Source organism: Pyxicephalus adspersus, chromosome Z, assembly GCF_032062135.1.
Source record: "Pyxicephalus adspersus chromosome Z, UCB_Pads_2.0, whole genome shotgun sequence".
In the NCBI taxonomy this organism is placed as follows: Eukaryota; Metazoa; Chordata; class Amphibia; order Anura; family Pyxicephalidae; genus Pyxicephalus; species Pyxicephalus adspersus.
Genome location: NC_092871.1, coordinates 27,734,727 through 27,761,768, shown reverse-complemented (window position 1 = coordinate 27,761,768; position 27,042 = coordinate 27,734,727). Strand labels below are relative to the sequence as shown.

Genomic DNA, 27,042 nt, shown 5'->3' with positions numbered 1-27,042 from the left:
TTTTGCAAACTAAACTTTGAAACAGCAAATTAAGCTTTTTAGTGAATGCTTATGGCATATTCAGACTAGTGTTTTGCACAGTCGATTGCATTTAGCCACCCCCCAGAAGAGAAGGATAGATAGTTTTTTTTTTCCCTATTTTCCAGACGTTGACTTGCAGTAGCATTACCACACTGATTTTTAGACACTAAATGCATCCTTTGTCACCCCAACCACTTCCAAAAACTTAAACTGGAACTTATTTTTTTTATTTTGCAAGCATTTTTTAAGCATTTGCAAGTAGTTTTAGGCATTCTGGATAACCGAAAATGGAAAAAAAATGTTCAAAAAATGCAATTTGCTAAAATTTGCAACTGCAAGCAAAAGAGTGGAAGATGTTCAGGAAAGGGGAAGCTATCGGTCACCTTGAACACATGTTGCTTTGAACATTTTTGAATGCCCAAAATGAGCATAGCCTTACTTTTAAAGCGTACCTAAACTCAACACTTTTACTTTACATGGAAGGGTAGACAACCATTCCATACAAGGTAAAAATGTTGGTGGTATTTTTTTTTTAAGTGCAACACCCTTTTCAAAGCACAAAGCCTACCGGGATACCTACGTCACACATCCCAGAAGGTTCTGACTGCTCCTTCTAGACAGAAGGGGCATTTTCCTCCTAGGGGAAAGAGATGCTGATCTCACACATGTGCAGTGAGATCGGCTCTCTTTATTTTTTCCCTTCACAGCGGCTACGTCACCCGATCTCGCACCTGCGCAGTACGAGATTGAGTGGCTAAGAAAGAAGACCGCAAGGAGACCGAAGAAGATGGAAGTGAAGATCGAAGATGGCAGCACCCAGCACTTCTTCTGCGCCCATACAAGGAGGAATTCCAGGACAACGCAGGACCGGATCGAAGGAAGGACCAGCACCATCAAGGGACCTACCAGATTAAAGGTAAGTGTAATTTTTTTGGTTTTAGTTTAGTTCCGCTTTAATAAATTTACATTTATTTGCAAAGTGAACATTCTCAACTCCTTTTGTGCATCATGCCAAAAATTAGAAATACTCTATAATGGTAAATGAGAGAATTGTACACAATATACAGTCTCAGTTGATGCAGCAAAAGTGTCCTTTGATATATGCACAGAAAGACCTACACATGCTTAGGATTGTGTATACACAAATTTGCTGAATGGCCTAAGTGACACCAATGACCCACTTTTTCCTAGTTCATAGCATAAAAAAACTTTGTGTCTTAAGATGTATAACAGGGGTGTAGTCATAATAAAAGAAGAAGGGGCACGGTACTATGTAAACGTGCTCGCCCCACTACATCCTTCTCTTTATGTCACTCAAAGGGGAAGAAACTTCCCCAAGATTAACATCATGATACCAAAACCGCCCACTTGGATCAGACCTGCGATGGGAGAGTGGGTGGGTTATATTTAGATAGACAAGCCACCCACTGCCCTGAGCCTGCAATTCTATACGGGATACATGGTCTGTGGCTCTGGCCGGTGCGCCCCCCCCAACGGGGTCCATCTCCTGACCCCGCGGGGGGGGAGGGGGGGGGGGGGGCGAACTGGCCATAGCTGCAGACCACTAAATAATCATTTTCCAAATAGGAGTTCCCGAAAGAAGTGAGGGCACAGTGTTCCCACCGGTGCACACCCCACTACACCCCTGATTATAAATATTTTAGGTTTATACATGTGTTGGTAAAGTAAGTAGGAAAAGATGAATACTAGCACAAGAATTGCAAGTCATTCTAAAGGCCCATATATACTTATGCTTGAGCTTTTACCATAGTGAGAATTAATATTTTCCTTGAAGTGGTTTTCAGATATTTTAACATTCATTTTTTCCAGAGGGGAATTGTCTTTGCTATGTATAACATTTGTATAAGATATTCACAGTGTGTCTTACCTGCATTAAACATACAGTACCATTCTTTGCTATGGAACCTAAAACAGATACCAGAATACTGCAGTAAACACTTTTTGAGCAAGTGCATCACACAAAAAATGCAAACTTTTGAAATTTGGTATGGTGTGCTCTCTGTGTATGCACTCTGTGCTAATATATCCCATAAACCCACACTAATAGGATCAGTGAATCATTTATTTAATATATAGTTTATGCCATATTTCCTCCTTGTAAATAGCTTGTAATATTTTTTTTATTAAATGAAGTGTTCATTATAATCTGCAATGCTATAATTTTGTGCATGCATTAACATGAAAATCCGATCACAGCAGGCTAATATGAAAATGTTCCCATATTATACCTAATGTGTTTGCATTGCTCTGTCCACAATCTCGCTGTAATTTGCATGCATGGCACAGCACGTGGCCATGATCTTATGTGAGCAGCACCATGGTCTTCACTTTTTTATACATTTTTATAGAACATATCAAATCGGCAAATGAAAATGATCAAAGCTAGGTGTTGGACTGGAATGAGAGTAAACAACCACATGTACAGTTAAAAAACGCTCCATCGCAAGCAGCTAATCCTCATTCATGGCAAACCTGCAAAATGATTTTTGTAGAATTTAATCTTACTACAATACTTTCTCTCATATGGCAGCTTACCTCATTATTTACTATTGTAGCATTCTCGTTGTCTACAGCACACTATCAGTTCTATCAGAACAGCAAGTATCAGTAGCAGAGGAGTGTAGCAATCTCTGGAAAAAAGAAATGATGAAATGAGCATCCATATTGATTATCCATATCAACAGGCACTGCTAGGGCAAAACCACTGGGGCATGATAAAAGAAGGCGATAATTTGTCAACCTACCCATCAGCACTTTAACATTGGTCTAAGGATGAGTAACAAAACAAGGACAAAGAGATTGTATGTTTTACCGATGTTTGCTTGAGATTCCTTCCAAGACCCAAAAATATACTCGTTGGTTAATTGGCTTTACCCCCAAATTGCCTTTTGACTATGGTAGGAATATTAGATTGTGAGAGACAGTGAAATGATTATGGACTTTATAAAATGTTACAAAAATTACCAAAACTAATAAATATAGGGCAACTCATACAAAGTAAATGGCACTGCACTCAGAGTATAGGATGATTCCTAAATATCAGCTTTGGAATATTTTGCTATCATGGCCATTTAGAACAGAACTACAGCACAGCTTCAAACTGTAAACTTTTCAACATACTTTTGTTGTTCTTAGTTATTACATAATAATATTACGTAATAAAATATTTCCCCTAAATACTAATGTTTTTAAATTCTTTTGATGCGTTTCAACTTATGATTTTAACCTATTCTCAATTCTTTTAAATCCTTCTACAGGAAAATCACAGTGACAGCTGTTGAGCCTCCAAACTTTGTAAATCAATAGCAAAATAGCAAAAGAGATTTTTTTAAATAATATTTTTATCCATATTTGAATGAATTGCTGAATGTACTTTCCGTGCTGGAACCACAATGTTGCAGACTCCTTTTTTTCAGGTTTTAAACAAAGCCTGCCACCACTGAAGCTGTCTTTCAGCACTCATTTGACCAATTAAACTGCTTGTTTTAGTGACCACTGCAACCTTCTATTAACCTTTCTATTTTGTCCTAGAGTGTCAGGGGATAATTGAAGAGGGAAAAAGAAATGTAAAGCACCTGGAAGGAAAGCGGAGAACCAGTGAGGCGTTTAAAGGACATGGGAACCAAAGGCTCGCCGTTTGTTCATTTTACAAGCTGGTGGAATTCTCACCTTGAACATGAACTGTCCCTCTAAAAAGTCTCAATGTTACATTGGCTGTGTTGTGTAAACAAACAAAGAGGCAGCCGAGCAGCAAGCTTGGACTTTTATGACCAGTTAGAACCTCTTTGCTCCTTGGTGAGAATTTTTTGTAATGTATTTAAGACCTCTTTACATCTATATGTAATCTTTTCAAAATCCTTTTTAGCAACAGACAAATCAATGAAAGTAAAGCAAAATAAACATTAAATTAATGAGCAAAGCAGTCTAAGATGTCAACAGGTTTTCTTGAACCTCTTAACCCACATACTTCAAGTATTGGAAGAAATCAAAAACACTGAGATGACAATACGGATGACATAGGCAGAAAACAGTAGTTGATGGAAAAAATAGCAAACGTCTATGATACATAATGCTTTAGTAATCTAAATGTCATTCAAGTTGTTTCATGGTGTTGAATTAGACCCAAGGGTCAGCACATGCCAGTGGATGGAAGTCAAGGGTCAGGATCACAATTGATAGCTAAACAAACCAGGGTTCAAAGCCAGAGGGAGGAAAGGGTAGACAATTGAACAAGAGGGACAGAAAACAAACAAGAGCTAGTTGAGTATAATGCAATCAGCCTTGAGTACAGAATTGTGGCTAAGCCACTTTAAAGACCCAGTGACTCTAACAGTTGTATGTAGCCGCCCTAATCATGTAAAGAATAATATAATGATATCATGGACAATTAACCAGTTTACTATCATCACAAATGATCATGTAGCTAGTGTACAAGACCAAGCCCTTCTTCCCTTTGTGCTTGTTTTCTGTAGGGTGTTACAGTAATTTTAACTTAGATTGCTTGTTGTCTTTGTTGTCCTGTCCTAATGACCAAACAGTAAGGCTAGGTACACACTTGCAATGGTTCTCGTCTGATAACCGGCTCATGGACAATATTGGACAAGAACCTGGCGTCCAATGCCCGTCGTCCATCATACGAACGACCGTCCTGGACGATCCACAGACGATGGATGACTAACGATATTAATGAAAGTGCAGGGTGTCGCTGCGTCGTTCTCCCCTTCCCCTTTTCATAGAACAGAACGGTGCTGTATGTACAACACTTGTTCATGCATCATGCAGTAGTTTGTCGTTGGAAAGGATCGTGAAAGTTGCTTTCCAACGACAATTATTCCACGTGTGTATGTATCCTAAGTGAAGAGAAATTTACTTTATCCATTAGAAAGCAAAGCTAAAATTCCATTCCTAGGCTATACATCAGATTTATTTCTTTTTAGGAAGTGTTCTCCAAAAGTATGCTACACTAAGGAAAATAAAAGACAGGTAGTCGGTTTCATTGGTCATGCTTTACCATGGGATCAGTTGATGTAGATATAAACCTGGTCTAAATGACATTAAGTTTTCTAAAGCACTTGGTATCATAGACATCTTTTTTAATAATATTTGTTTTCAACTTTTTGTATTATTTGTTTCATCCCAGCATTGCTAACCTCATGTAACTTCTCTGCAGCAACAACCTATCTACCTGCAGCTCAGAGGTACCATGTCTGCATTATTTGTCTTGGGCAGTGACTTTTAGTCTTTAACCTCCCTAGCGGTTCATTTCTTGTCTAAATATGTCTAAAAGCAGTACATTGTTTTTCATGAAAATTTATTTTACAGTATAATATATTAGTATAAGTATGATAAAGTTTGAAACACAAAATCATGTAAAAATAATAAACTGAATAGATTAAAAAATCAATATATTTAAAAAAAAAACTTTTTTTAATTTTTTTTTAATTTTTTTTTTTAAATACATATTATACTCATATTATTATATAAACTGTAAAATAAATGTTCTTGAAAACAATGTACTGCTTTCAAACATATAAATCCAATGTATTGCACTCAATACAGTTATTTTGTATTAAATGCAATACAAATGTATTTTGAATTGCCCGCCTCGCCCTGCCGGCAACGCACACACGCACCGACGTCACCGGGAACTCCCCAGTGACTCATCGGGTGCAGAAGCCAGCCGGAGGAAGAAGGAAGAGGGACACCGGTGGATCAGGTAAGGCTGTATTTACCAACCTTCCCATAGGTTTACCTACCCCAAGTGTGACTCAGGGTTACCGCTTTCAGCAACTTTTTTCTACCCTCGGAGTTCACACTCGGAGTTACCCCTAGAGAGGTTAATGTACAAAACAAAGAGATGAAGACAAACAGTGGTCATTCTATTACAGGAATGTCTTCAACCCTGTGATGGAATCTCCTAAATAAGACATCTTCTGATGAAGCTGTTATTGTGAAATGCGTCAGGAACAGATGGCGATTAGGATGGTGATGTAACAGCATTATGTATCAATGTCCAAATTATTTTGTTTAAATCATCTTTGTTTTCAAACTCTTTTCCAATAAAAATTCTTTTAAAACAGGGAGCTTTCCTGATTTTAGAAAATGAAAAGATGTGTTAAGATTAAGGGGATGTGGTCCCATGCACTCAAACTCCACCTTAGATAAATAATATATTCAATTAGACTTGATTGACTTGTTGTTTTTAGTCTTCAAATTTTATTTCAAAGATTTTAATTCTCTTACCTGTAACCATTGATCAACATGACCTAAAGAAATCATCCCGGTGTTTTCATGATGCTTTGATCTCATTAGTTTGTGCTCCTTTGTTTCTATGTCCCAAAGGATCATGGGATTTGTAGTTTGTCACTGGATGGGGTGCTGAACATTGTCAATCCTTTGTCTAATTCTCCATGACAGATAATAGAACCCACAAAAGGAAAAACATATTAAAAACTAATTCTTTAAAAAAAGAAAAAAAAACATCAAAAGCCACAATACATTTTACACTTTTGTTTAAATCTGAGTCTTTTTTAAAACCAGTCTGCTGTTTTGAATCCATGAATTCATGCAAATAATAAAGTTATCTAATGAAAAACAGATATTTAATAACATTTTATTGTATTTACTTGCAAAACTAAAAGCACATTCATGACACCATAAAGGACTTTTTAAAATGGAATGACTTTTTCGAAAAACATAAAAGGCGCAGTTTGGTATGTATAGTGTATATATCATTGGTAATATTATTATTATATATGTTTTTTTTCAGATTTGTAGTCGGATAAAAATTCTAAATTCATAAGGAATATCTGAGATGTACCTAGATGGACAAATATTAGTTCAATCGCTTTGCTTACTAGGATCCCGTGTTCAATATCTGTGTTACCTATGTATATTCTAACTATGAAAGTTTATGAAATTGATATGATGAGTTGATCACCTGCTTAGTTCAATATTTTTATAATCGTCTGCCATATCCCCACAGTATTGTAGCAATTCAAAATATGCAGGAAAAAGGGGACTAAATTGGCACATATATAAAATTTATTAACAAAAACTTTGTATTTAGAAAATATTAAAACACCAATAAAAGATTATGCCATATGTCAAGACAAATGGCATATTCTTTTATTGGTGTTTAATATTAAAAAGTTTTTGTTGTTTAATTTTATATATGTGCTGAATATATTCTAACCATATTTAAAATAGAGCACAATATTTTCTACATCTTTGTTTGTGGAAGGGTTGGCACCTCTGTATTACTTTATTATCAATCCTTGTGACTACCTGATTAAAAAGGAGTTTGAACCCTTTCACATATCATCCAAAACTAAAAAGCTATAGTTAGATTTAATAGGCCTGATTTATTAAGGCCCTCTAATGCTGGAGAGGATACACTTTCAGTGAACCGGGCAGATCCAGCAAACCTAGAATAGATTTCTTAAAGTCATTTACTATTTGTTAGCAAATGTTTTCAATCCTTGACCAGATCCATTCCAGGTTTTCCGGATCGGTCAGGTTTACTGATAAAAGTGTATTCTCTCCAGTATTGGTGAGCGGTAATAAATCAAACTCAATGTTTATGCCCAGGCCAACATTTTTCCTTTCACTTTTGGAGTGGGTAAGGGTAAGTCCCACTGTTGAGTTAGATATATAGGGATTGATTGACTAAAGAAGTTTTGTGTCTTCATATGCAAATGTTTTTGTGTGCAAATACATTTAAAATGAAGGTCAAAATAAAAGTTTAAAACTGTATAAAACTGAAACAATGACTTAAATTCCTTCTTTAAGATGTTGGAAAGGGTAGGTATGCTGTATGTTGTTTGTATGCAAGGTCAGACAAATATTAGAACAAAACAAATGTACACAGCTCTATACCATTCAATGCAAAATTCAAACATGACAATCTGTATACATCACAAGATGTGCTAACAAAATGATGGAGTTTTTGGTAGAAGATACTTTTTATGTTCCTTTTGTCAAAAACCTGCTTTAGATCTTGTGTTTACAGGCTTTTGTTTCAAATGCTTTTTGCATTTCAATACAAGTCTATGGGAATGCAAAACCCAACTGAGCTCAGGTTAGAAAAAGGTCAGTTATAGGTCACATGAATCTATCAATCAATTCTGAATGATCTCAAAAGCAACACAAACTAATGTAATTGACACAAAGAAATATGAAGTGGTAGCTTCAAGCTCCCTGCACCCCTGCTATTCTGTAAGTTGAGGCCTTGGACAGAATGGAAGCCCCAGGGTTTTCCCCAGTTTGCTCTGCCCTAAGACTAGCCTCAGTCCATGCATGTGTGTGTGCTATTGACATTTTGCTTTGATGTTTTTTTGTTTTTTTATATTGTTTGTGGCATATAAGGATTGAAGCATACACTTCTGGCTCACTCTCAACTTTTATAAAATGCCAAGAATAAAGTCAACATAATATAAATACAAACCCATCATGGGTGGCCATCTAATTGCCAAAGTAGGAACATACTAAACCTGGAACAGTATTGGGAGTAGCTGGCTTTTGTGGATGGAGAGATGAGCAGAAGTATAGACCTCATACCATTAAAGAAGGGGTCAATATACAACAGCTGAGGTCCTGCAGAAGATTCAGTTCTGCCCAACCAACCTATATCTTTGGACTGGGCAAGAGTTAGGACTTTGTTCAAATTTCTGTTTCACATACAGGAGATTGTGTTCTCCATTCCTGTTCTGCCCATGATCTATAAAAGAAGTTCGAGGAAATCTCTCTGATGTCAACAAAAAAAATCAAATTTGCCCATATTTTTTGTTTTTGTACAAGGTATAGAAATAAACTGACTTTAGCAGAATTACTCTTTACCCTTTCATTTTCAGTAAAAAAATTTATGTATACAATTTGAGATTTTTCATATACCTAGCTGCCCATACACTGAGGGTTTGGCTGCCTATGAATTTTCCACCCCAGTAGCCAGTTAGCATACATGGTAATGACTACCTAAATCATGTAGTGGGGCAGATTTAGACCCCATTGGTGGCACCTTTGAATTAATTTATTTAATTATCATTTTGCACATGATGGCACATTATTGATAATAGATAGGACAACAGACTTTTTTCTGTTATCAAAAAAATTTGCCATGCTTCAGACTCCTTAAGTTCCCTACTTAATGTCAAAGGGTAAACCTATCTCCTGTCTTATTAAGATATGATATCTTTGTGTTGATTTACAGAACACAGGGTTTAGTTTGATGTCCCTTAGGATAAAGGTAGTTTACATGTCAATTATTATCAATTATTACACACCAATGAGCATGTAACTGTGTTAGAGAAATACTGAATGCTTTTCTGTATGAAACAATGACATAAAGGTTGTATTTACTCTTTAAATCCTGTAAAATGCTACACTACATAAAATAATTTTGTTTAACCATGCATACCCAAATGCACTCATTCAGATTCTGAAGCAACGATAGTTAGGCTATGTACACACGTGCAATAATTGTCGTTGGAAAGGATCTTTCACGATCCTTTCCAATGACTGCACACTGTCTATGGAGAGGGGAAAACGAAGGAGCGGCACCCCGCTGCCCTCTTTCCCCCTTCACTTCCATTACGAATGTCGGTCGTCCACCATCCGTGGATCTGCCAGGGCGGTCATTCTGACGATGGACGATGAGCACCGTACACAAGAGAGAACCATTGCACGTGTGCACCTAGCCTTAGTGTGCAGCATGTATACAGTGTAACCTGGGTTGATTGTACCCTGATAATCTTGTCAAGTACCTGTAAATAAACACATATTGTTCGATCAAAAATACTGTGCAACATGTCAGGCATAGTTGATTCTTCCAAAATCAACATTCCTAGGTTGTTGCATGGTAGGTAAAAAACAGGGCTAAACAGTTCATCCTTTGCCCATTGCTCTGACCAGCTCTAGGTGAATGGAGATCATTTGATGCCACTTGTATAGTTTATGGAACTTTTGGCACAGCATGGCTGTAGAGCATGTTAGTACATTTTAGTGCCAGATGCAAATCATTAGGGTCCATATGAAGCTGATAGACCGTGTAAAAAGCACCAGTTCAGCTCTGTTCATACTGTATTGAACTCATCTAAAATTAAAATGACATGAGCACATAGCAGAACTAATGTGTAAACCTACCCTTCATTTGTTTTTATTAATTTGATCATTTAAACTGCATTACCTAATACAATCACTTTTTTTCTACTAATTAAAATCAGGATTTAGTCGTAAAACTAGCTTCAGTTAATGTTTTAAACAGTTGTTCTAATTCATTCATTAAACTAAAGAAAAGGAAGAAAAAAGGTTACCAGAAAAGGAGATTGGTAAGTTCCCAGGTAGCTAAATCACACAATAGTTTCATCATTAGCAATGACTCAAAGAAAGCGAATGTGCCTGGAGGGCATACAAGGCAGTTTCTCATGTTTTGTGTATAGGAACAATCATGATTTAGTATCAGCATTTGTAACAGCCAACAAAGTACCATTTAAATTGCTAACATCCTTGTTGCTGAACTGAAATCCAGTTATATGTTCTTAAAATATATGTGAGTGATTTTCACTCATTCCAAAAGGAAATTCTTATTTTTGGAGTTGAATACTTGAACCAAACTTGGTCACTAGTTGTCTTGTAGACATTTGTAGTCAGTAAGAGTCTGCAACAGCCTCAAGTTGGCACAGTTTTAAAACCTAACAAAATTAAAGGAATGATCCAGATGTTTTGTTACGCTTATGGTACAATTAAATATCCAGCTATTGGTTGTACAGTATTCTGGAAATAAGTTAGTGTGTATTTAACATTAAAAACTGGGGAGTTCAAATTATTATAAATAGTTCATCAGGCATAATAAAAGTATAGCCGTTTCATGTCTTTTGGATCAGTTGGGGAAAAGTTAGAGTCCTGGGGCTCTATTTATAAAAAACATTCCCTCAAACATGTCTTGGTGGAAACTTACTGCCATTGAAACACATAGACCTGGAGGATTCACACAAAGGAATGTTTGAGAAGATTCTCTATTTCATAAATATTCCTTGTGTCTTTTTTTTAATGGGTGGAATTCACAAATATGATGAATTCCACCCATTAGGTGGAATTCATCATATTTGTCCTAATGCCCATTGTTATTTGGTAATCAATGGAAAATACAGGGGAAATTTCCCAATGGGGACACTTGATCCAGTAATATACGGTGTTAAAGTGGATTTTCTTTCATTTTCTGTTTTGTGGAGAAAGAAAGTAAAGAAAAGATTACTTTGACATGAAGTTTTAACTGTTACAAAATCCATGTGCTTTTAGGAGGGGGTGTGGTTTCCAAATATATTTGAAAATGTAAAACATTTTTGAAACAGTATAGATTGTTCTGTAAAGTACCATGTGCAAATTACTTTAACAAATTGAAACCTCAAATTACTTTAGCAAATTGGTAATTAGATGATATGTGCAGTTGCCATTCCAGTTTTGCTTGCTGGATTTGGTGCAGAGACACACTGGAGGTCTTCAGCTGCCATTGTTCCTAAAGGAACAATGGGCTACCTCCATACATACCTTTACAGAGAGGCCTGGACCAGACAGTGTGGCTTCCACATATATGTAGAAATGTATGCAACCAAAACCTGTGCTCAGAGAGCAAATTGTTCTAACTTTTTTTTTATCTACTAGCTGCTTGTAAGTGTGTGGGGAAATGTTTGTATTGCGTGATTAAATGTTTGATGATATATCAGCTAAAGGCTAAATGTATTAATTTGTGAAGTGTACAGAAAAGATGTAAAGTAAAAAAAAATATAGCTACCCTACAACTAAAGCGTAAATTGTTGTCTCATACAAAATCACATAGACTGTATAGTTTGAGGGTCAGTTAGTGACAAGACTTTGTAATTATGTCAACGATCTAGTTAAAGCTGTAGAAATCACTGCAAATTTGTAATGGAATGGAAATGAATTGTCTTGCTTTTCTTCTTTTATACATACATAGGATAGTACATTTATGATCTTCTGTCCACTGCAACTTATCTTCTCTTTCAACAGCCTTTCCTGTAATTATAAGCTGGATGTATCTTCGTATTATGTGTAGTAGAAGTGAAAACTCTTTCTGCTGTGATATTCGGTTCTAATTCCTACCCGTCACCTAACGCATGTGGACAAGATTAAGTAGCTGGTTGCATGTACACTCAGGTCAAACATTTCCAACATTTAAACTCACTCAAGGGACACAGGTTAACCTATTTAGGGTCTGATGTATAAAATGTGTAAAGTAAGAAAATCGTTGGTCCCCACAACAACCACACTGGAAAGGATCCTTGCTTTCCTTTTCAACACAAAAGCTTCGTACACACGTCCAATGGTTCTCATCTAATAAATGGCTCAGGGCCGATACCGGACGAGAATCTGGCGTGTGTACAGCGCCTGTCGTCCATCATCCGAACGACTGTCCTGGCGGATCCACAGACCATGGACGACGAACGATCCTAACGCAAGAGAAGAGAGAGAGTGCGCAGCAGGGTGCTGCTCCGTCGTTCTCCCCCTCCCCTCTGCATAGAGCAGAACGGTGCTGTAAATACAACACTCATTCATGCATTGTGCAGTATTTAGTCGTTGGAAAGATCCTTTCCAAAGACAATGATTGCACGTGTGTATGTAGCTTAAACTCCAGAAATTACAACTGCTGACTGGATGGCAACCAATGATGTAACTCTTGCCTATGCAAGGCTGGCCTATCCACCCAGCGGCTGGCTCTGTATGAGGCAGTGCTAGTCCAGTAGAGCTAAAACAAAAGGCCACCAGAAGGCAATGCTTTATTTTTTAACCAAAGAGGTGTTACATGTTTAATGCACCCTATGCAATAGTGGAACTTGCATTTCTCCCAACTGTACCTGATATAGAGGGACTGTTCACCTTTGTGCAATGTGCCTCTTTCCTCCTTATTTGCCCCTCTTTTTGGGTGGATATATATCTCATAAAAATATTTTTTTTAACTAGTATGCACCAAAGATTCCTTTGGTCTATATATTATTCCATTTTTTTAAAGCTAATATAAAGGGGAAAAACACTTGATGGCATCATTATTATTTCTATGCATTTTTTCTGGTCTGCAAAATGGGGATGTGGCACGGGACTGTCATGCCCACAAAGTTGGATCTAAAAAGTATCTTCAAACTTTGGGAGGTGTTAGCTTGGGGTGATTGGTTTTGTGTAGGCATCAGCCTCGACGTTAGTTGCTTTCTTTTTCACAAGCTAAAGTGCTTAATGCTACCTCAGAGAGGAAGCTTTTCAGTCGATCTGTAAACAAAGTTGACAAAATGAAGCAATAAAAAAGCCCTTAAACAAGAACATTGCAAAAAGAATACTGATTCAATATAAGTTGCACATAAACTGCATAATTAGGGTCTGATCACATTTGACCTTTGCTGGTATTCAGGATTTCACCACTGTAATTCAGACTTTTATTATAATGGGAAACCCTACAGTAATTGACATATCTCTGAATAAAACACAGCAAAAACAATTAAGATTCAGCTAACATTTTCCAAATAGCCAAAGCAAGTTAAACAATGCATGGAGGCCATCATTTGTAACTGTCCCCATTCCACACATAGCCAATATTTTCCATCCTTGCATCCAGTTACTTTTCTGGTCATACTCTTCTACCTAAAATATTCTTTAATGAAAAAAGTATTAATCAATCCCCATTAAAAAATCACATAACCAAACCAACCATACCACTTATGATGAGTTGTAGTGGAATCTTGAAGTATCTGTTTCTGCATTAAAATTAAAAGGTATCTTAGGTATACATTTTGTCTATCAGCATTTAGGTTTTTTATTTTGTATTTGACAATACTTTTGTTTTATGGCAGTTTTTTTTATTTTAAGTTTTTAGTGAATAAAGTAAATAAATATTTTTTAAAAATAAACACATATTTTAAAAAAAAAATTACATAGGAATTTACTTCAATGTCACAGATGCATGTATAATCAATAAGCTATTTAAATTAATCTTCACTTATGTTTAAAAGAGATGGCATTTCTTAATGTGCTCAGTAACATACAGTAAAAATAAGTCATGCCATCCCAGTATAGATAGATATTTCAGAGGCACATAGCAGTATATATTAAAATATTTACCGTGCTAAACGTATGCAAATAACAGCAGTCTGCCTTAACTTGTAGCAATCACCGCCATGTCATTAGTCAAAATACATTAAACATCTGCTAGAGCTTGTAACTAATGATTGTTACTTACTATGGACTACTGCAAGTAAAAATATCAAGGTATTTCATAAAGACACAACTATTTACAAATCTTTGAGCAGAACTTCACATAACTAAGAACATAAATCATTCGAAAAGATGATGCATGTTCGTATATTAATAAATTACCCTAAGTAAGGGAGTGTACAGTCAGATCTCCTTGTTTTATTTTTTGATTTATTTATTTCTATAGACAAACAAAGCAGTCTTTCCTATATTTAGTGGTTTTGTATATGTCAGCAAGCATAGGTTTAGAGTCTGCACAGATTAGCTTCTAGCAATGTATAGACTGCACTTGGTTTTGGTTTTAGCACAAAATTAAACTGGACAGGGGTTCCATGTTTTAATCCAAAGTGAAGCATCATAACTGTGATCCCCAACACTGCAATTCCATTACAGACCAAACCAATCAGTATCTTCTATACAGTTCCAAGTATAACATCAACACTACAAAATTGTCATTTCACAGTCCCACATGCATTGCACTGGAAACCTTATTAAACGTAAGTTACAAAAAACATAAAACACCAAGAGCGTTTTTCATTTGTTCATGAAGTCTGGTAATTCTTACTATAAAGCTTAATTTAGGATGACCAGCAACAATGAAAAATACAATGATTTTAGTGCAAAATAAATCTGTAACTAAATAGCATTCTCTTAGATAAAATATCTCATCTTACAAACTCACATTCATCAAGCATGGTGTTATTTTTCACAAAACAAAATGAGTTAATTGGTTTCTCCCAAAACTTCACTATGTTAGGGACATTGGACTATGACTATAGTAGGGCTGTTAGTGGTATGACTATGACTATGCAAAGTGCTGCATAATAAAAAACAACAATACATGATAAAATTATTAAATACATATATTATTTGTATGGGTGCATATAAACTTTTACTATTAGTCCTTTTTATATATATATATTTTAGGAAATTTTAATAATATTGCTCACAATTATTCTGTATCTGTAGACACACACACAATCAATTGCTGTGTCTGGCTATATAAAACATATTTGTTCTGATTCACGATAAAAATATCTTTACAATAGTTTGGTTAAAAAATCCTATTATCTCACATGCAGTGGAATTTCTGTGTTTCTAAAAATCTGCTGACATTGACTAAAAGATTAAATTGAATACAGGGCGGCAGAGCCCGAGTAAGTGTTCTCTTTTAGTAAATCAATCCAATTATCTCTAAATCAATAAATATAAATTGCTATTAATTTTGACAAATCATCTTCCTAGAGGAGCAACAAAATGACATTTCTACAATGGTTCCACATTATTCGTTACAAAAGGCACATTCACAGAGTATTGCATAAAAATTCACCAAAAAAAAAAAAGAAAGCATTTTTGTTTTGCAGAAGTTATAGATTTCAAAAGAAGGAGGAATACGAAGATCATAAGCAAGTTAGCAAACTGTACCAAAATCTTTGGAGACAGGGAAAAAAAAGAGCCAATCGCGTTTCCCTTCCGGTGTTGTGGAGATGAAAGGCTTCTGTACAGTTTAAGCATATTCAGAAGCTGAGAGCAGAGAGGCCCAGCGCTGCTATGAATCATCACACTACGCAGCAACAGGGCGTGAGAGTAGCCTTTGAATGGCAGCACTATCAAGCAGATATTTAGGCCTGTGTTTATTATAAAGCGTCTAGCCCGAAAATAATCCCAAAAGAAACCATATATAAATATATATGGACATAGGTATGCGGTGAATAATAATCATTTGAAAGTTTTGTACCGCTAACATCACTCTACCGATATATAATTATGCACATGGTCAACTTTAAGTATTTCTAGTCATATATATACACCAATAAATTATTAAATCCTGTTGTCCATCTATATATCGCCTAATTATCTATCATTGTCTACAGTAGCTTTTTTTTACAAAGCTTACAAAGATAAGTTTCCTTGTTTCTCTAAAAAAAGGTTCTTTTTATGTCCAATGAAATATAAAAATTACAGTCACATGGCTGGTGTTAAAGCTTTGAGATTTAGGCCTATTGTCATATAATAACTGATTCATTGTCCACTGATTCATTGGATGCGGTTATGTTTTTTTTTTTTACTGAAATAATTTTCATAGCATAGGCTCATGAAGGAATAAAACAAGCAAAGTAAATGTAACAGTACTTCTTATACAAAACATCAAAAAGCATGAAGCCATTATGATCTTTTCATAGTTAGAACCCTGCTGTTCTTTGGAGCCACTAAAGTCCTAATGTGGTAATGAGCCAATCATTTAAAATTTTGTAACAATCCGGTAAAAACTGGAAACTGGAATACAACTTTGTATATAGACATGTTTGATCTATCTCAGGTTTTCATTTTATTTTGTAAATCTGCAGTACGCTTAAAGGTCTAGATTGGAAATGATTTTCTATTTCTTGATGAGCAGATACTGCAGTATATATATATATATATATATATATATATATACTTTAGGGGAGATGCTCCCTCTCTCTTTCTGTCTTAGCTTCTATATAAGCATATATTCTGTATAATTATATATTCACGTAAGTACATACAGAGTTATTTGCAAGAACAAGATCAATTCCTTGCACATCATTTCATATTGGATCAAGCCAAGCACAGGTTAATTAGGCAACCCAAAATTAAATACTAGAATAAAGGTAATGGTTTTGCTAGAAACAATATTCTAACTTTATGAATAGCAAAAAACATTTTTGCACTCAAGATGCCATCGTAAGTAATTTTTAAATTTTTATTAATTCATTGAATGTTTTCATCATTTTAGGGAGCCAGAAAGATTAATCATTGTTTTTGGTATTTTTAGTTTTTTCAGTAGTCTATGATTGATAAATGGTAATTAGAAAATAATGTGGTTCTGTCTACTTGCAATACACATACAACATATCTGGATAGTTACAGGAACTACACATGGTGGCCCTCACCTTGCTTACAGGCTACTGGCTACTTACTTTTTATTGAAGCCATTTTGCCTATTTCCATTCATGTTTCAAGCATAGGATTGTGTATCATTATTTATAGCAGAAAGAGATAGTCACCATCCTGATAATCAACAGACCAGTTAATAAAAGCATAGAATTTTCTGGGTTTTTTATGCTTTGCCGTGCAATAGTTAAAACAAAAAAACATTCTGCATTGTCATATTTTCAGTATTCAGCTACTGATTTAGCAGTGTAAAGAGGTGGAGTCAAAGGATGGGGGACACACAGAAAAACAACAAAAACAGTTCGGTTCAACAGCAAAATAAAGGTTAAGATTTTATATAACCAAAAAATTCCCAGTAGCTCACAACTGCAAACAGATAGACTGGAATTGATCACCTACAAAAATATGATCAATGGAAGCCAATGATAACCATGTACAGTATACAATAAAAAAAATATGATCATTTACTAAAGCAGCATCCAAATCTTGATCATATGATCATTTCAAATTGCATAGAGGGAAATATAAAAAGAAAGAAACTTTCCTGAGCCAGACTGAAATTGGCAAAGAAGAAAAAATGACTCTTTTAATAACTCAGCCCCAATATGTCTACATGTTATTTACTCCAGGACATGGTAGACGAAAATACGAATGTTGTTTTGTTCAATGTCTTGTCTCTTTATTACTGAACTGCTATACAGCAAAAAGGATTTTGCAGAATAGCTCTTCAGAAAGCATTCAGCTGAAATGATCTAACTAGTGGCATTTTCTTTGCAGCTAAAACATCCAAAAATAAAATAAATTCTCTTCTTGAGGTGCTTAGGGCCTCCAATGTACATGGCATATAGCTAGTATATTGTTATTTATTAATAACGAAACATATTGGGTATTTTTATACAGGCAAGATACAAAGCATTTTGTTTTTGAAAAAAAACTACACCTCAAACTCGCAGTATTTTGTTCTGTAGAATAGCACTTTGATGCATCAGATAGAGATGTCGAGGTACCCAAATCAATTGATTAGATATCTTTGATTTGCTTGAAAGATTGGGAAGGGTAAATGTATTACATCTACCACTTAAAATAAATATTAGCTATTCTGACATGTTTTTGATATATATCTTAATTGCCTAAACAGCTACACAAATCTACAATAGGCTTTTTTAAAAGTAACATCAAAAGATAATATAACAATGATAAAAAAACAGAAACAAATTTGCTAGACAAATTAAAACTTTTTTTTTTCAAAACAATAAATTTTAATGCTAAAGCAGTTATAACCAAAAGCTATACAGAGTTTTGTTAGAAAACTTTTTTTTTCATAAATATTGTTCAGTTCCCGGCACTTGTATCAATAATTAAATTACAAACGATAAATATGGCATCATGGATATATTTACAAAAGTTCTTACAAAAGGCAACTGTATACTAAATGGTCACAATCTGTGAATGAACACACGTCCCATCCTGAAAATATACCCAACAACAGCTTTGACCCTATCAGACAAGGAATACATTCACAAGTGTAATGCTTTGAGAAAGTTCAAGACATAACAAGACTTTGGCACTGTTTAAGAATGTGAGATTTTAACAATCACCGTAAAGGTGTAAAGATTTTTTTTTTCTGTTAAATACACCATTTAAGAACCATTCTATAGTTTGTTTAGGAAAATAAAAATGTAATGTTGTTAAAATGAAAGAAAAGTAAGAGATAAGGAATGTAATGCCAAAATATGTTTTCAGATCCTGAGAATAGGACAAAAATTAGTCCACGGCCTTCTTTAGGAATAAAACAAAACTTCCAGGGTAAATTCAGATTACAAAACAAAGCCCTATACTGTTGTTTGTGTCATAAACGTCATCACCATCCTGGAAGATCAACCAGCTTGGTCACTAAGTTTCATTTGGTCCATTAATTGAGCATGATTGTGCCTTTGTAAATAATGTTTTCAGACGTACCACTCGTTAAAATTAGGTGGAAGTAATCCTGGATTGTGAGTGTTGCTGTTAGTCTGAATTACTGCTGAAGTAGTTTTTGAAGTTTCCTCACTACTGGCAGATACCATTGCTGGTGGGGTGGCAGATTCATAACCTGAGCTGGCAGCTGGCGATGAATCAGACCCTTGAGATTCATGTACCTAAGCAGGAACAAGAAAAAAAAAAATAATTACACTCATAATTCCTTTAAAAGTGTCAAAATGTTGGGGCTTTGTAAAAAAATAAAATAATAATAATCACACGTGTATACACATTAGGCCCTTGGAACAGGATCAATTTAAATCCAGTAATGTTAAATCCATAACAATTAGCCTATTTTAAAAATGATGATATAACTGGGTACTTTTTGTAAAAGATATTACTTATGTTATAAAATATCTTTTAACAAAATAGCATTTCGTAGGATATTATGAATAAACAAATATCTACATTATCTATCTGTAACAAGAATATGCAACATATAAAATACTTTTCTTAAATCTGAAATACTATAATTTCAGCAAAATATAACCATGCATGCCATTTTATTTTGTTTTTATAATTTGTAAAATGCATATTTTTTTTAAATAATTAACAAGCAATTACAACACCACGTAATAAATTTTCAGTAATAATATAATAACTTGAATACCTTCATATGTTTCCTTAGAGAGCTGGGATGTGTGTAGGACTTATCACATACTTTGCAGATGTAAGGTTTGTCTGATGTATGCACATGCATATGCTTTTTCCTGTCGCTGCTGTTTGCAAACCGTCGATCGCATCCTTCAAACTCACACTTGAAGGGCTTCTCACCTGATGGAAGGATATAGTGAATGTTATTTAGATGGAGCTTCAGAATATAATTCCAGCCATTGCTGGTCTACATTTTACAGGTTCGCCCCTTTGGATTCCTCCTAATGAAATTCACATTGCTGGCCCAGACTGGACAATTTCCTTGCTAAATATTCCCATACGTTATCTGCATATCATGTTGAAATATTTAACAAGCCAAGCTGATGTTTCATAGAATGCTGGGAGATACCTTTACAAGTCCTATAATATGGGGTTAAACCGCCATTTTTCAGATATATTACATTTCATTTTGATTTGAATATAATAGCAATGTAAGCACAAAGTTTTAGGAATACTATACACACATTTCCTAGTCTCAATACAATGTCTTTTAACAAATTAAATCGGTTTAAGACGTCAAGGCAAGCATTCCTTCCAGACGTGCTATATGAGGGCAGGAATGAATATCCTGCTCTTCCTAAACTTACTTTGCTTGCAAAGAGTTTAATTAAACACAGGATTCCAAATAAAAATACTTTGACAAAAGTATCACTGCTTTAATTAGGAGATGTGCCAATCAAGAGTAAAAAAAAAAAGGGAGGAAGTGAGTGAAAATGAGATTTAATTAGCATTTCTATAGTTTACTTAACAGTATGCAAGGAACCAAACTGCTTTGGAAGTGAATCCCACTCAACAAACTCTTATTTGTTCATTGCATGCAAAAGACAAGACAACAAAGAAGGAAGCAGAAAATGCTAATAATATTGTCTTAAACTAATCAACTCTGTTTTGTTTATTGTCATGGTCTGATTTTTAAGGGCAGACCTATACATTTAAATAACAGTAGGTTAAAAAAAAGTCAGTTTCAATGTAAAAATGATAATGCTGTACAGCTTTTCAAATGCAGGCCTAAATTAAAAACATTTGAAAAAAACATTTATACATATATATATATATATAGATATATATATATAAATAAAATATCCAGTCACGTACCTGTATGAGTTCTTTTGTGGATCTTTAAATTTTCTGATCGTGCAAAGATTTTCCCACATCCAGGAAAAGGGCATGGAAAGGGTTTTTCTCCAGTGTGAACCCTTATGTGATTAACTAGTTTGTACTTTGCTTTAAAAGATTTTCCTCCCCTAGGACATTCCTCCCAGTAGCAAATGTGATTAGTTTGTTCTGGTCCCCCAACATGTTCCATTGTCATATGTGTAACCAGCTCCTGCATACTGCTGAATGTCCTATCGCAGGTTTTTTGCGGTCTGTTCATTGGTGATTCCTCTAGCCACTTGCAGGATAATTCTTGTTTGATGGGTTGCCTCATATATCTTAAAAATGCCCCTGGGCCATGATGAGCGGCCACATTCATGCCCATATTCATGTGGTTGTAGTTGTGAAACTGGGCAGCAGCATAATGATCTGTCCTGGGACTGGGCACCGCTCTGTAAGGATCTGGACGTCCAAAGATGTCTCCTCTAAGACCTAAATGCATTTGTCCATTTACCACATGTCCATTGGGTGATGTATGGCTGCCGCCTTGTTCGTGGAGTCCAGGAAAGATGAGGTGTCCTGGTGGTTCGGTTATTCCAGGGGGACCGTGGCTGGCAAAAAGTCCATGTTGACCCCCTGGTGAGGAGGCATCTCCAATTCCAGAATTCCGATTTCTAAAAAGAAAATCTCTAGTAGAGTTAAAAGCAGCACCTCCATAAGATGGCACCTGCCCAGCGTGGTGCCCAAGCGCGTTGGCATATCCAGATGCCTGTGGGGTAAAAGCTGAGCTCTGGCTTGAGGAAAGATCATGACTGGCTGGACTGAGCTTAAAAGCCGCAGCATGTGAAGGTTCAGCAAATGGATTAAGCCCCATGCCAGCATCTCGGTTGGACATTTCATGATGGCGAGATGTCCCAAACCCTCCAACTCCCAGTGTGGGAAATTGAGGTCCTCCATCTAGTAGCATCGTCATGAATGAGCCTGAGCAATGCAGACTTTTTGAATGGTCAACACAAGATGCAGTTCATGCAGAAGCACTGAAAAAAAAATAAGTTTTGCTTTTATTCCTTTTGCTTGTAGAAATCCAGGAAACAGTTCACCCTCTCCAACAGAGTAATGTCCTTGGACTGATAAAGTCAATCACTCACTCCTCACACATAAACCAACTCAGGAGGCAGTCTGAATAGCACCAATAGAAACTCAGCTGGGGGAGTGTCATGCGAGCCCAGCCCCAGGCACCCATTTGCCTGTGAACTCTTGATTGACAGAGTTTAGCATTGAATATGGCAGCCTTACTAATATCTATGCCCTGATTGGTCTACTCAGGTTTAGTATTTGCAGGTAAGCTTAACCCTTCTGCTGCTGCAAATGATATATATATATATATAGAAATTATATATATGACCGGTTTTCCAGAGATGCATGTGTTAATGGATTAAGAAAAGCCCAAATATTTGTCTGCAAGATCCCTTTAATTAGGGATGCCGCTACCCACCTTTCTAAGCATCGCAAACCATGATCGGTCTATAAAATGTTATCTATCAGTGATCCTGTTTAAGATACTCTGTATCCATTCACTAAAAAAAAAAATAATACAATACATTCATATCCTAAATCGTGAGGGTTTTTTCATCATTTTATTTTCTTTGTACTGTAGCTTTAACAATATCTGTGCTTTATTTGTAGCTTGTATTTCAACTGTCCTGTTGCTTTAAATTCTCAATCATAGAGTTTATTCATATTTTATTTTATTGAGATTTAAATTTATGATAAACAATGCCATAGTATTATTGTACAGATCTGCAAAGCTAAATGTACTTTATTTTAATTTATTATTATTAACATTTATTTTTTGTACGAAATGCATAGCGAAAAACTTGGTTTGATTTGCTGTTTATGACCCCTAATTTTTCCCCAGTGACAAAAAGAAGTAAAGAGTTAACAGCCTGCTGAAGACAAAGAAGAATGTGAGGATCCCTGTTGTGTTTGTTTTCTGAGTTAGGATTTTAAAACTTCACAGAGAAGTTTTATTAGGAAAAAAATGCATATGATCACACAATACTTTTATCATATAACCATCACTAAGACACAGAGAAAAGGTTTTTAAAAAAATAATGCATTAGTCTAGCAATGATTATAAGCTTTAGACAGCTCTATAAATTCCGTCCTTTTCTGTATGGGAAAGCATTTGCAAAGAACTATAGGGAGTAAGATTGAGAATAAAAGAGAGAGAGAAAGATGGCCGTAATTGTAATATCCTGAGATTTGCTGAGCCCAAAAGTCTGTCTATTGAGCCACTTTCACAGGATTGTCGCTGTCTCTCTGCAGGAAACATAAAATCTGATCAAGTTCAGAGACGCATTGAGAGACTGCTTCAAGCAGTGCTTTATAACTGCAGTCTTTTCACATCCTTCCCCCCAATCAGCCCCAGGAAAGAGTTCACATTCTTTATTTTAGAGTTTTGCAAAAAAAAAAAAAAAAAAGAAAAAACCCCACCCCTATAAAAATCAGCCTCACTACTAATGCCATGTCCCATCAAAACCAATCAAAATTCATGCTACACATCCAACAAGAACACACTAAAAGTTGAAAGGTGAGTCCCTCTTGTCTTAAATCGTTGCATCTTAAACTGCGTTTAAGCCTAGTTTACTGTATGTTTGTTAGTCTTGGCGGTGGTGTAGCTTGTCTTCAAGGATAAGGCAGAGATGTAGAGATCTTATTTTTTTGGACTACACGAGAACCTGCATTTGTAGCTTGTATGCTTGGGAACTTGGGTTTTTTTTTTTTTTTTTGATGGACGCAAAGCTTATCCCAATGCAGTTCTAGGCTTTGATGTTCCTTTGGTGAATGCAGTACATTTCAAATGCCCCCCTAGTCACAGAGACTCCTATAGAAAGCCGCAAAGGTTTATGGTGATTCTCTTGTTCTTTCATAGGTGTCAGCAAAGTTTTTCAAACATTTCCCCTTTCAGTACTTTATTGGCCTGTTCCAAAGCAAATTGCTGATTTTTGTTACCTGTTTATGTGGCTGGGTACACACTCAACATTGTTTTGATGAGATAATTCATTAGCTTAGGCATATGTTGTCTGTGACAGAAAAAGGACATAATTTAATTAGACCGTCAAGTGAGAATATATTGTCAGGAGTCTGTGAAGTTGTCATCTTGCAACCAGTATGGATAAATGGCCTTTACTGTTTTCAAAGCCTTAGCAGCCGTCCAAACGTCTGTTTCTTTTATTTTTGAAGCTCTACTACAGTACTCTTTAATTTCTTGTTAAACAGAGAAAAAACTGCAGCTGAATATGGTGGTGTTTTGTCACACAGTGTCTTCCCCTTTCTGGGAGGTAAATTTATCCAGATGTGTGAAGTCCTTTGTGTAAAAATAAACACTTATTTAAATATAAAATGCATGCTTTGGTATGTAAACTTTTGTAAGACACATTGAAATAGCCAGAGCGATAGAAACCATATATATATATATATATATATATATATATATATATATATTCAAGTTTGCTATAATAAAAAAAAAGGTTAATGCATAAATCTAAACATTTGGAACATCGCCATTCATGTAATCGACATACAATGCTTTGTACATGTTATATACATGAATATATTATGCATGCTTTATTATGAAATGCTATCATTTATACCAATGCTTTACAAAAAAGATTTTTTTTTTCTAAATCCTTGTGGATTGTATGTGTACATTAGCAATCACCATGAAAGTATTATTGTACATATGTAAAGGATAAAGACACTTTATACAAAATCTGATAGTTGAAACGTATGAAAAGCATAAATATATTATGGCAGAAAAATGAATTTTTAGTGAATTTATTGTGAATCATGGTGATATATATATATATATATATATATATATATACATTTTCTAATAATTATATATACTATTCATCATTCTAAATCTAGGGACTTATGTGTATATGACTAGTTCATTCGTAAACACATTGTGGTTGTGAAATAATTAAAGACAAACTGGGAACAAATGAGACATTTTCATTGTTAGTGTCAATCAGTTCATTCTAATCACATGTACACTTGAACTTCGAAGGGACATATTGAAGTAAACAGGGCTTTGGGTGACAAGAGAAAGCGAGAGGAATGACTCTGCTGAAAAAAGAAAAAAAAAACTTTGTCCTACAAAGAAATCTGGACGTTCTAACAGAATGTGGACACTTACTCTTGGTGCTTAACATTCACTTACTGTCTATGGGTCAATCTATAAAGAGCGAAGAGAAGGAGAGAGACATAGAACAAGAGTGTGGGAGGCAGCGGAGAGGTATTAGTCAACCACGAGATGAGCTCCAAAAAAGGGAAGCCTGATAAATGACCTTGTACACCACAGCTTCTTTCAAGTAAAATAAATACCACGGATAAATATATCAGTCAATAAAGCTGATCATTAGGTCCTTTGTGGTTAGAGGACTCCGGAGGTAAAACTGAGACAACCTTTCGGGCCTACCTAATGTACATCTATCAAACAGCTAGTATTGTTTCTGAAAACAACATTGAGACCCTTCCCTGATTTACAATATATCTGATGAATAAGGCTGAAAAAATAAAAGAAAAGCCTCTGCTTTGCTGGGAAAATACGTAGGTAATTAAACAGTATGGAAGCCTCCCTTGAAGTGGAAAATGAATCTGATGGATTACGTAAAAATCTTCAATCATAATGTTGCCAATTGACACTAAAAGGCTTATGTCCACTCTATGGCTAACATCTGGTGTGTGTTAGGTGGTTATCTTGAAATATTATATCTATATTCAAGATACACAAGGATTGCATATTGGCTAATAAATATAGTATATTGCTTCGGAAAAAAAGTAAAATCATATTTGATGCTTTTTGGTGTTTATTATTAAATGTCTCTCAAAGCCTTTTCTACTCGGTATTGGGAACAGATACTAGGACAGTACATGACTAAATAGCAGAGTCATTGGAATATTAGCTGCAATATTAAAGGCTTACATGGATGTGCTAAATATTTTAAATCCATCTAATGTGCTTTGTCTTTTAGGCAGACAACACAGTCTCTTATATCAAAGGATTTAGGTCTATATCGGTATGTTTTCAGCATGTGACAGTGCCGTAATAAAATAAAAATTTATAATACCTTTAATATTATATGATAAAGTCTTTAACTTGTTCAAAGCAATGACTGCTGATGGTTGTGGTTCAACTCTTAAAATGACATGGCTTCCTCCTACATTCCCCTCCTCGTAAGCACCGTCTCTGGTTCGCTCTTGTTTAGGTGTTTCTTGTGTGTGTGGTACGTTTAGCTGAGAATAAAAGAAAGTTGAGAATATCTCAATCAGTGATGAGGTGACCTGTGACCTAGAGGGTGCTTTTTATTGTGCTGGTTCTTTTGAGGGGGACACACAGTTTATTGACCCTTTCAGTGGATGTTTGCCCTGAGGGGAATCCACAAGCACCAAGTTACTTATACATAACATAGGGCAGCTAAGCTCGCCGCCCGCTCACCTACAATAATAGGTGTGAAGAAAACCTCCTCACTTTGCAGTATGCATAGATTTGCATTTACAATATATATGTTTATTCAATTTTTATAACTTTTAAATCATTTATAACATATTTACCTATATCAGTTTGATAATTCACTTCTGTGAAAAAAATCTCAATAAGTTAACTTAAATATTTCATTTTAACCTTTTCCAGATTTAAAAAGGATGTAACCTTTTGCAATATCCATGCGCACATCACTTATGTTCACATCAAATACACCAATCAGATTCAGGGAATTACTTTTTTTTTCTTGAAACGTAATTGTCTTTAAGAAGCGAGCATGATTTAGCTGGCCATTTTAATGCTTCATAAATCCACTCAATCTTTTAGCATCTGTCTTCTTCATTTGTTGCATTTTTTATTATTATGTGTTTAATTTTTTTTGCAAATTTTGTATTCATGATACATAAATGTTATATTGATATTTAATATGTAAGCATCATACTATTAACTCGTATGTGCATATTCTTAAAGTGTATAATCAGTTGAAGTAATATTTTCTGTAGCTTTAAGAT

The 27,042-nt window shown here is 35.2% G+C and overlaps 1 protein-coding gene and 1 long non-coding RNA gene across 4 annotated transcripts in view; one reads left to right on the top strand and one right to left on the bottom strand.

Annotated features, from left to right (window-relative positions):
- Nucleotides 1-16,851: 16,851 nt before the first annotated feature.
- ZIC3 (Zic family member 3) lies at nt 16,852-22,126 on the bottom strand. Its single transcript, XM_072430905.1, has 3 exons — nt 20,980-22,126; nt 19,841-20,004; nt 16,852-19,349 (listed from the first exon to the last, which is right to left on the bottom strand). Exons 1-3 carry the CDS (start codon nt 21,950-21,952, stop codon nt 19,161-19,163), a joined length of 1,326 nt encoding a protein of 441 aa, XP_072287006.1. The 5' UTR covers nt 21,953-22,126; the 3' UTR covers nt 16,852-19,160.
- A 1,032-nt stretch (nt 22,127-23,158) lies between these two features.
- Nucleotides 23,159-27,042, top strand: part of LOC140343497 (uncharacterized) — a 77,362-nt gene continuing 73,478 nt past the window's right edge. For 2 of the 3 annotated variants that reach the window (XR_011923351.1, XR_011923353.1), the window contains exon 1: nt 23,159-23,572. This is a non-coding gene — a long non-coding RNA (uncharacterized lncRNA). The remainder of the gene's footprint in view (nt 23,573-27,042) is intronic. The other variant, XR_011923352.1, reaches the window with a different exon arrangement.

Coding starts and splice junctions, on each gene's coding strand:
- ZIC3 (XM_072430905.1), bottom strand. CDS start 21,952: ATGACGATGCTACTAGATGGAGGACCTCAATTTCCCACACTGGGAGTT. Junction 20,005..20,979: donor CCACAAAAGAACTCATACAG/GTACGTGACTGG, acceptor TCCTTCCATCAG/GTGAGAAGCCCTTCAAGTGT. Junction 19,350..19,840: donor CTCTAAGGAAACATATGAAG/GTATTCAAGTTA, acceptor GTTCCTGCTTAG/GTACATGAATCTCAAGGGTC.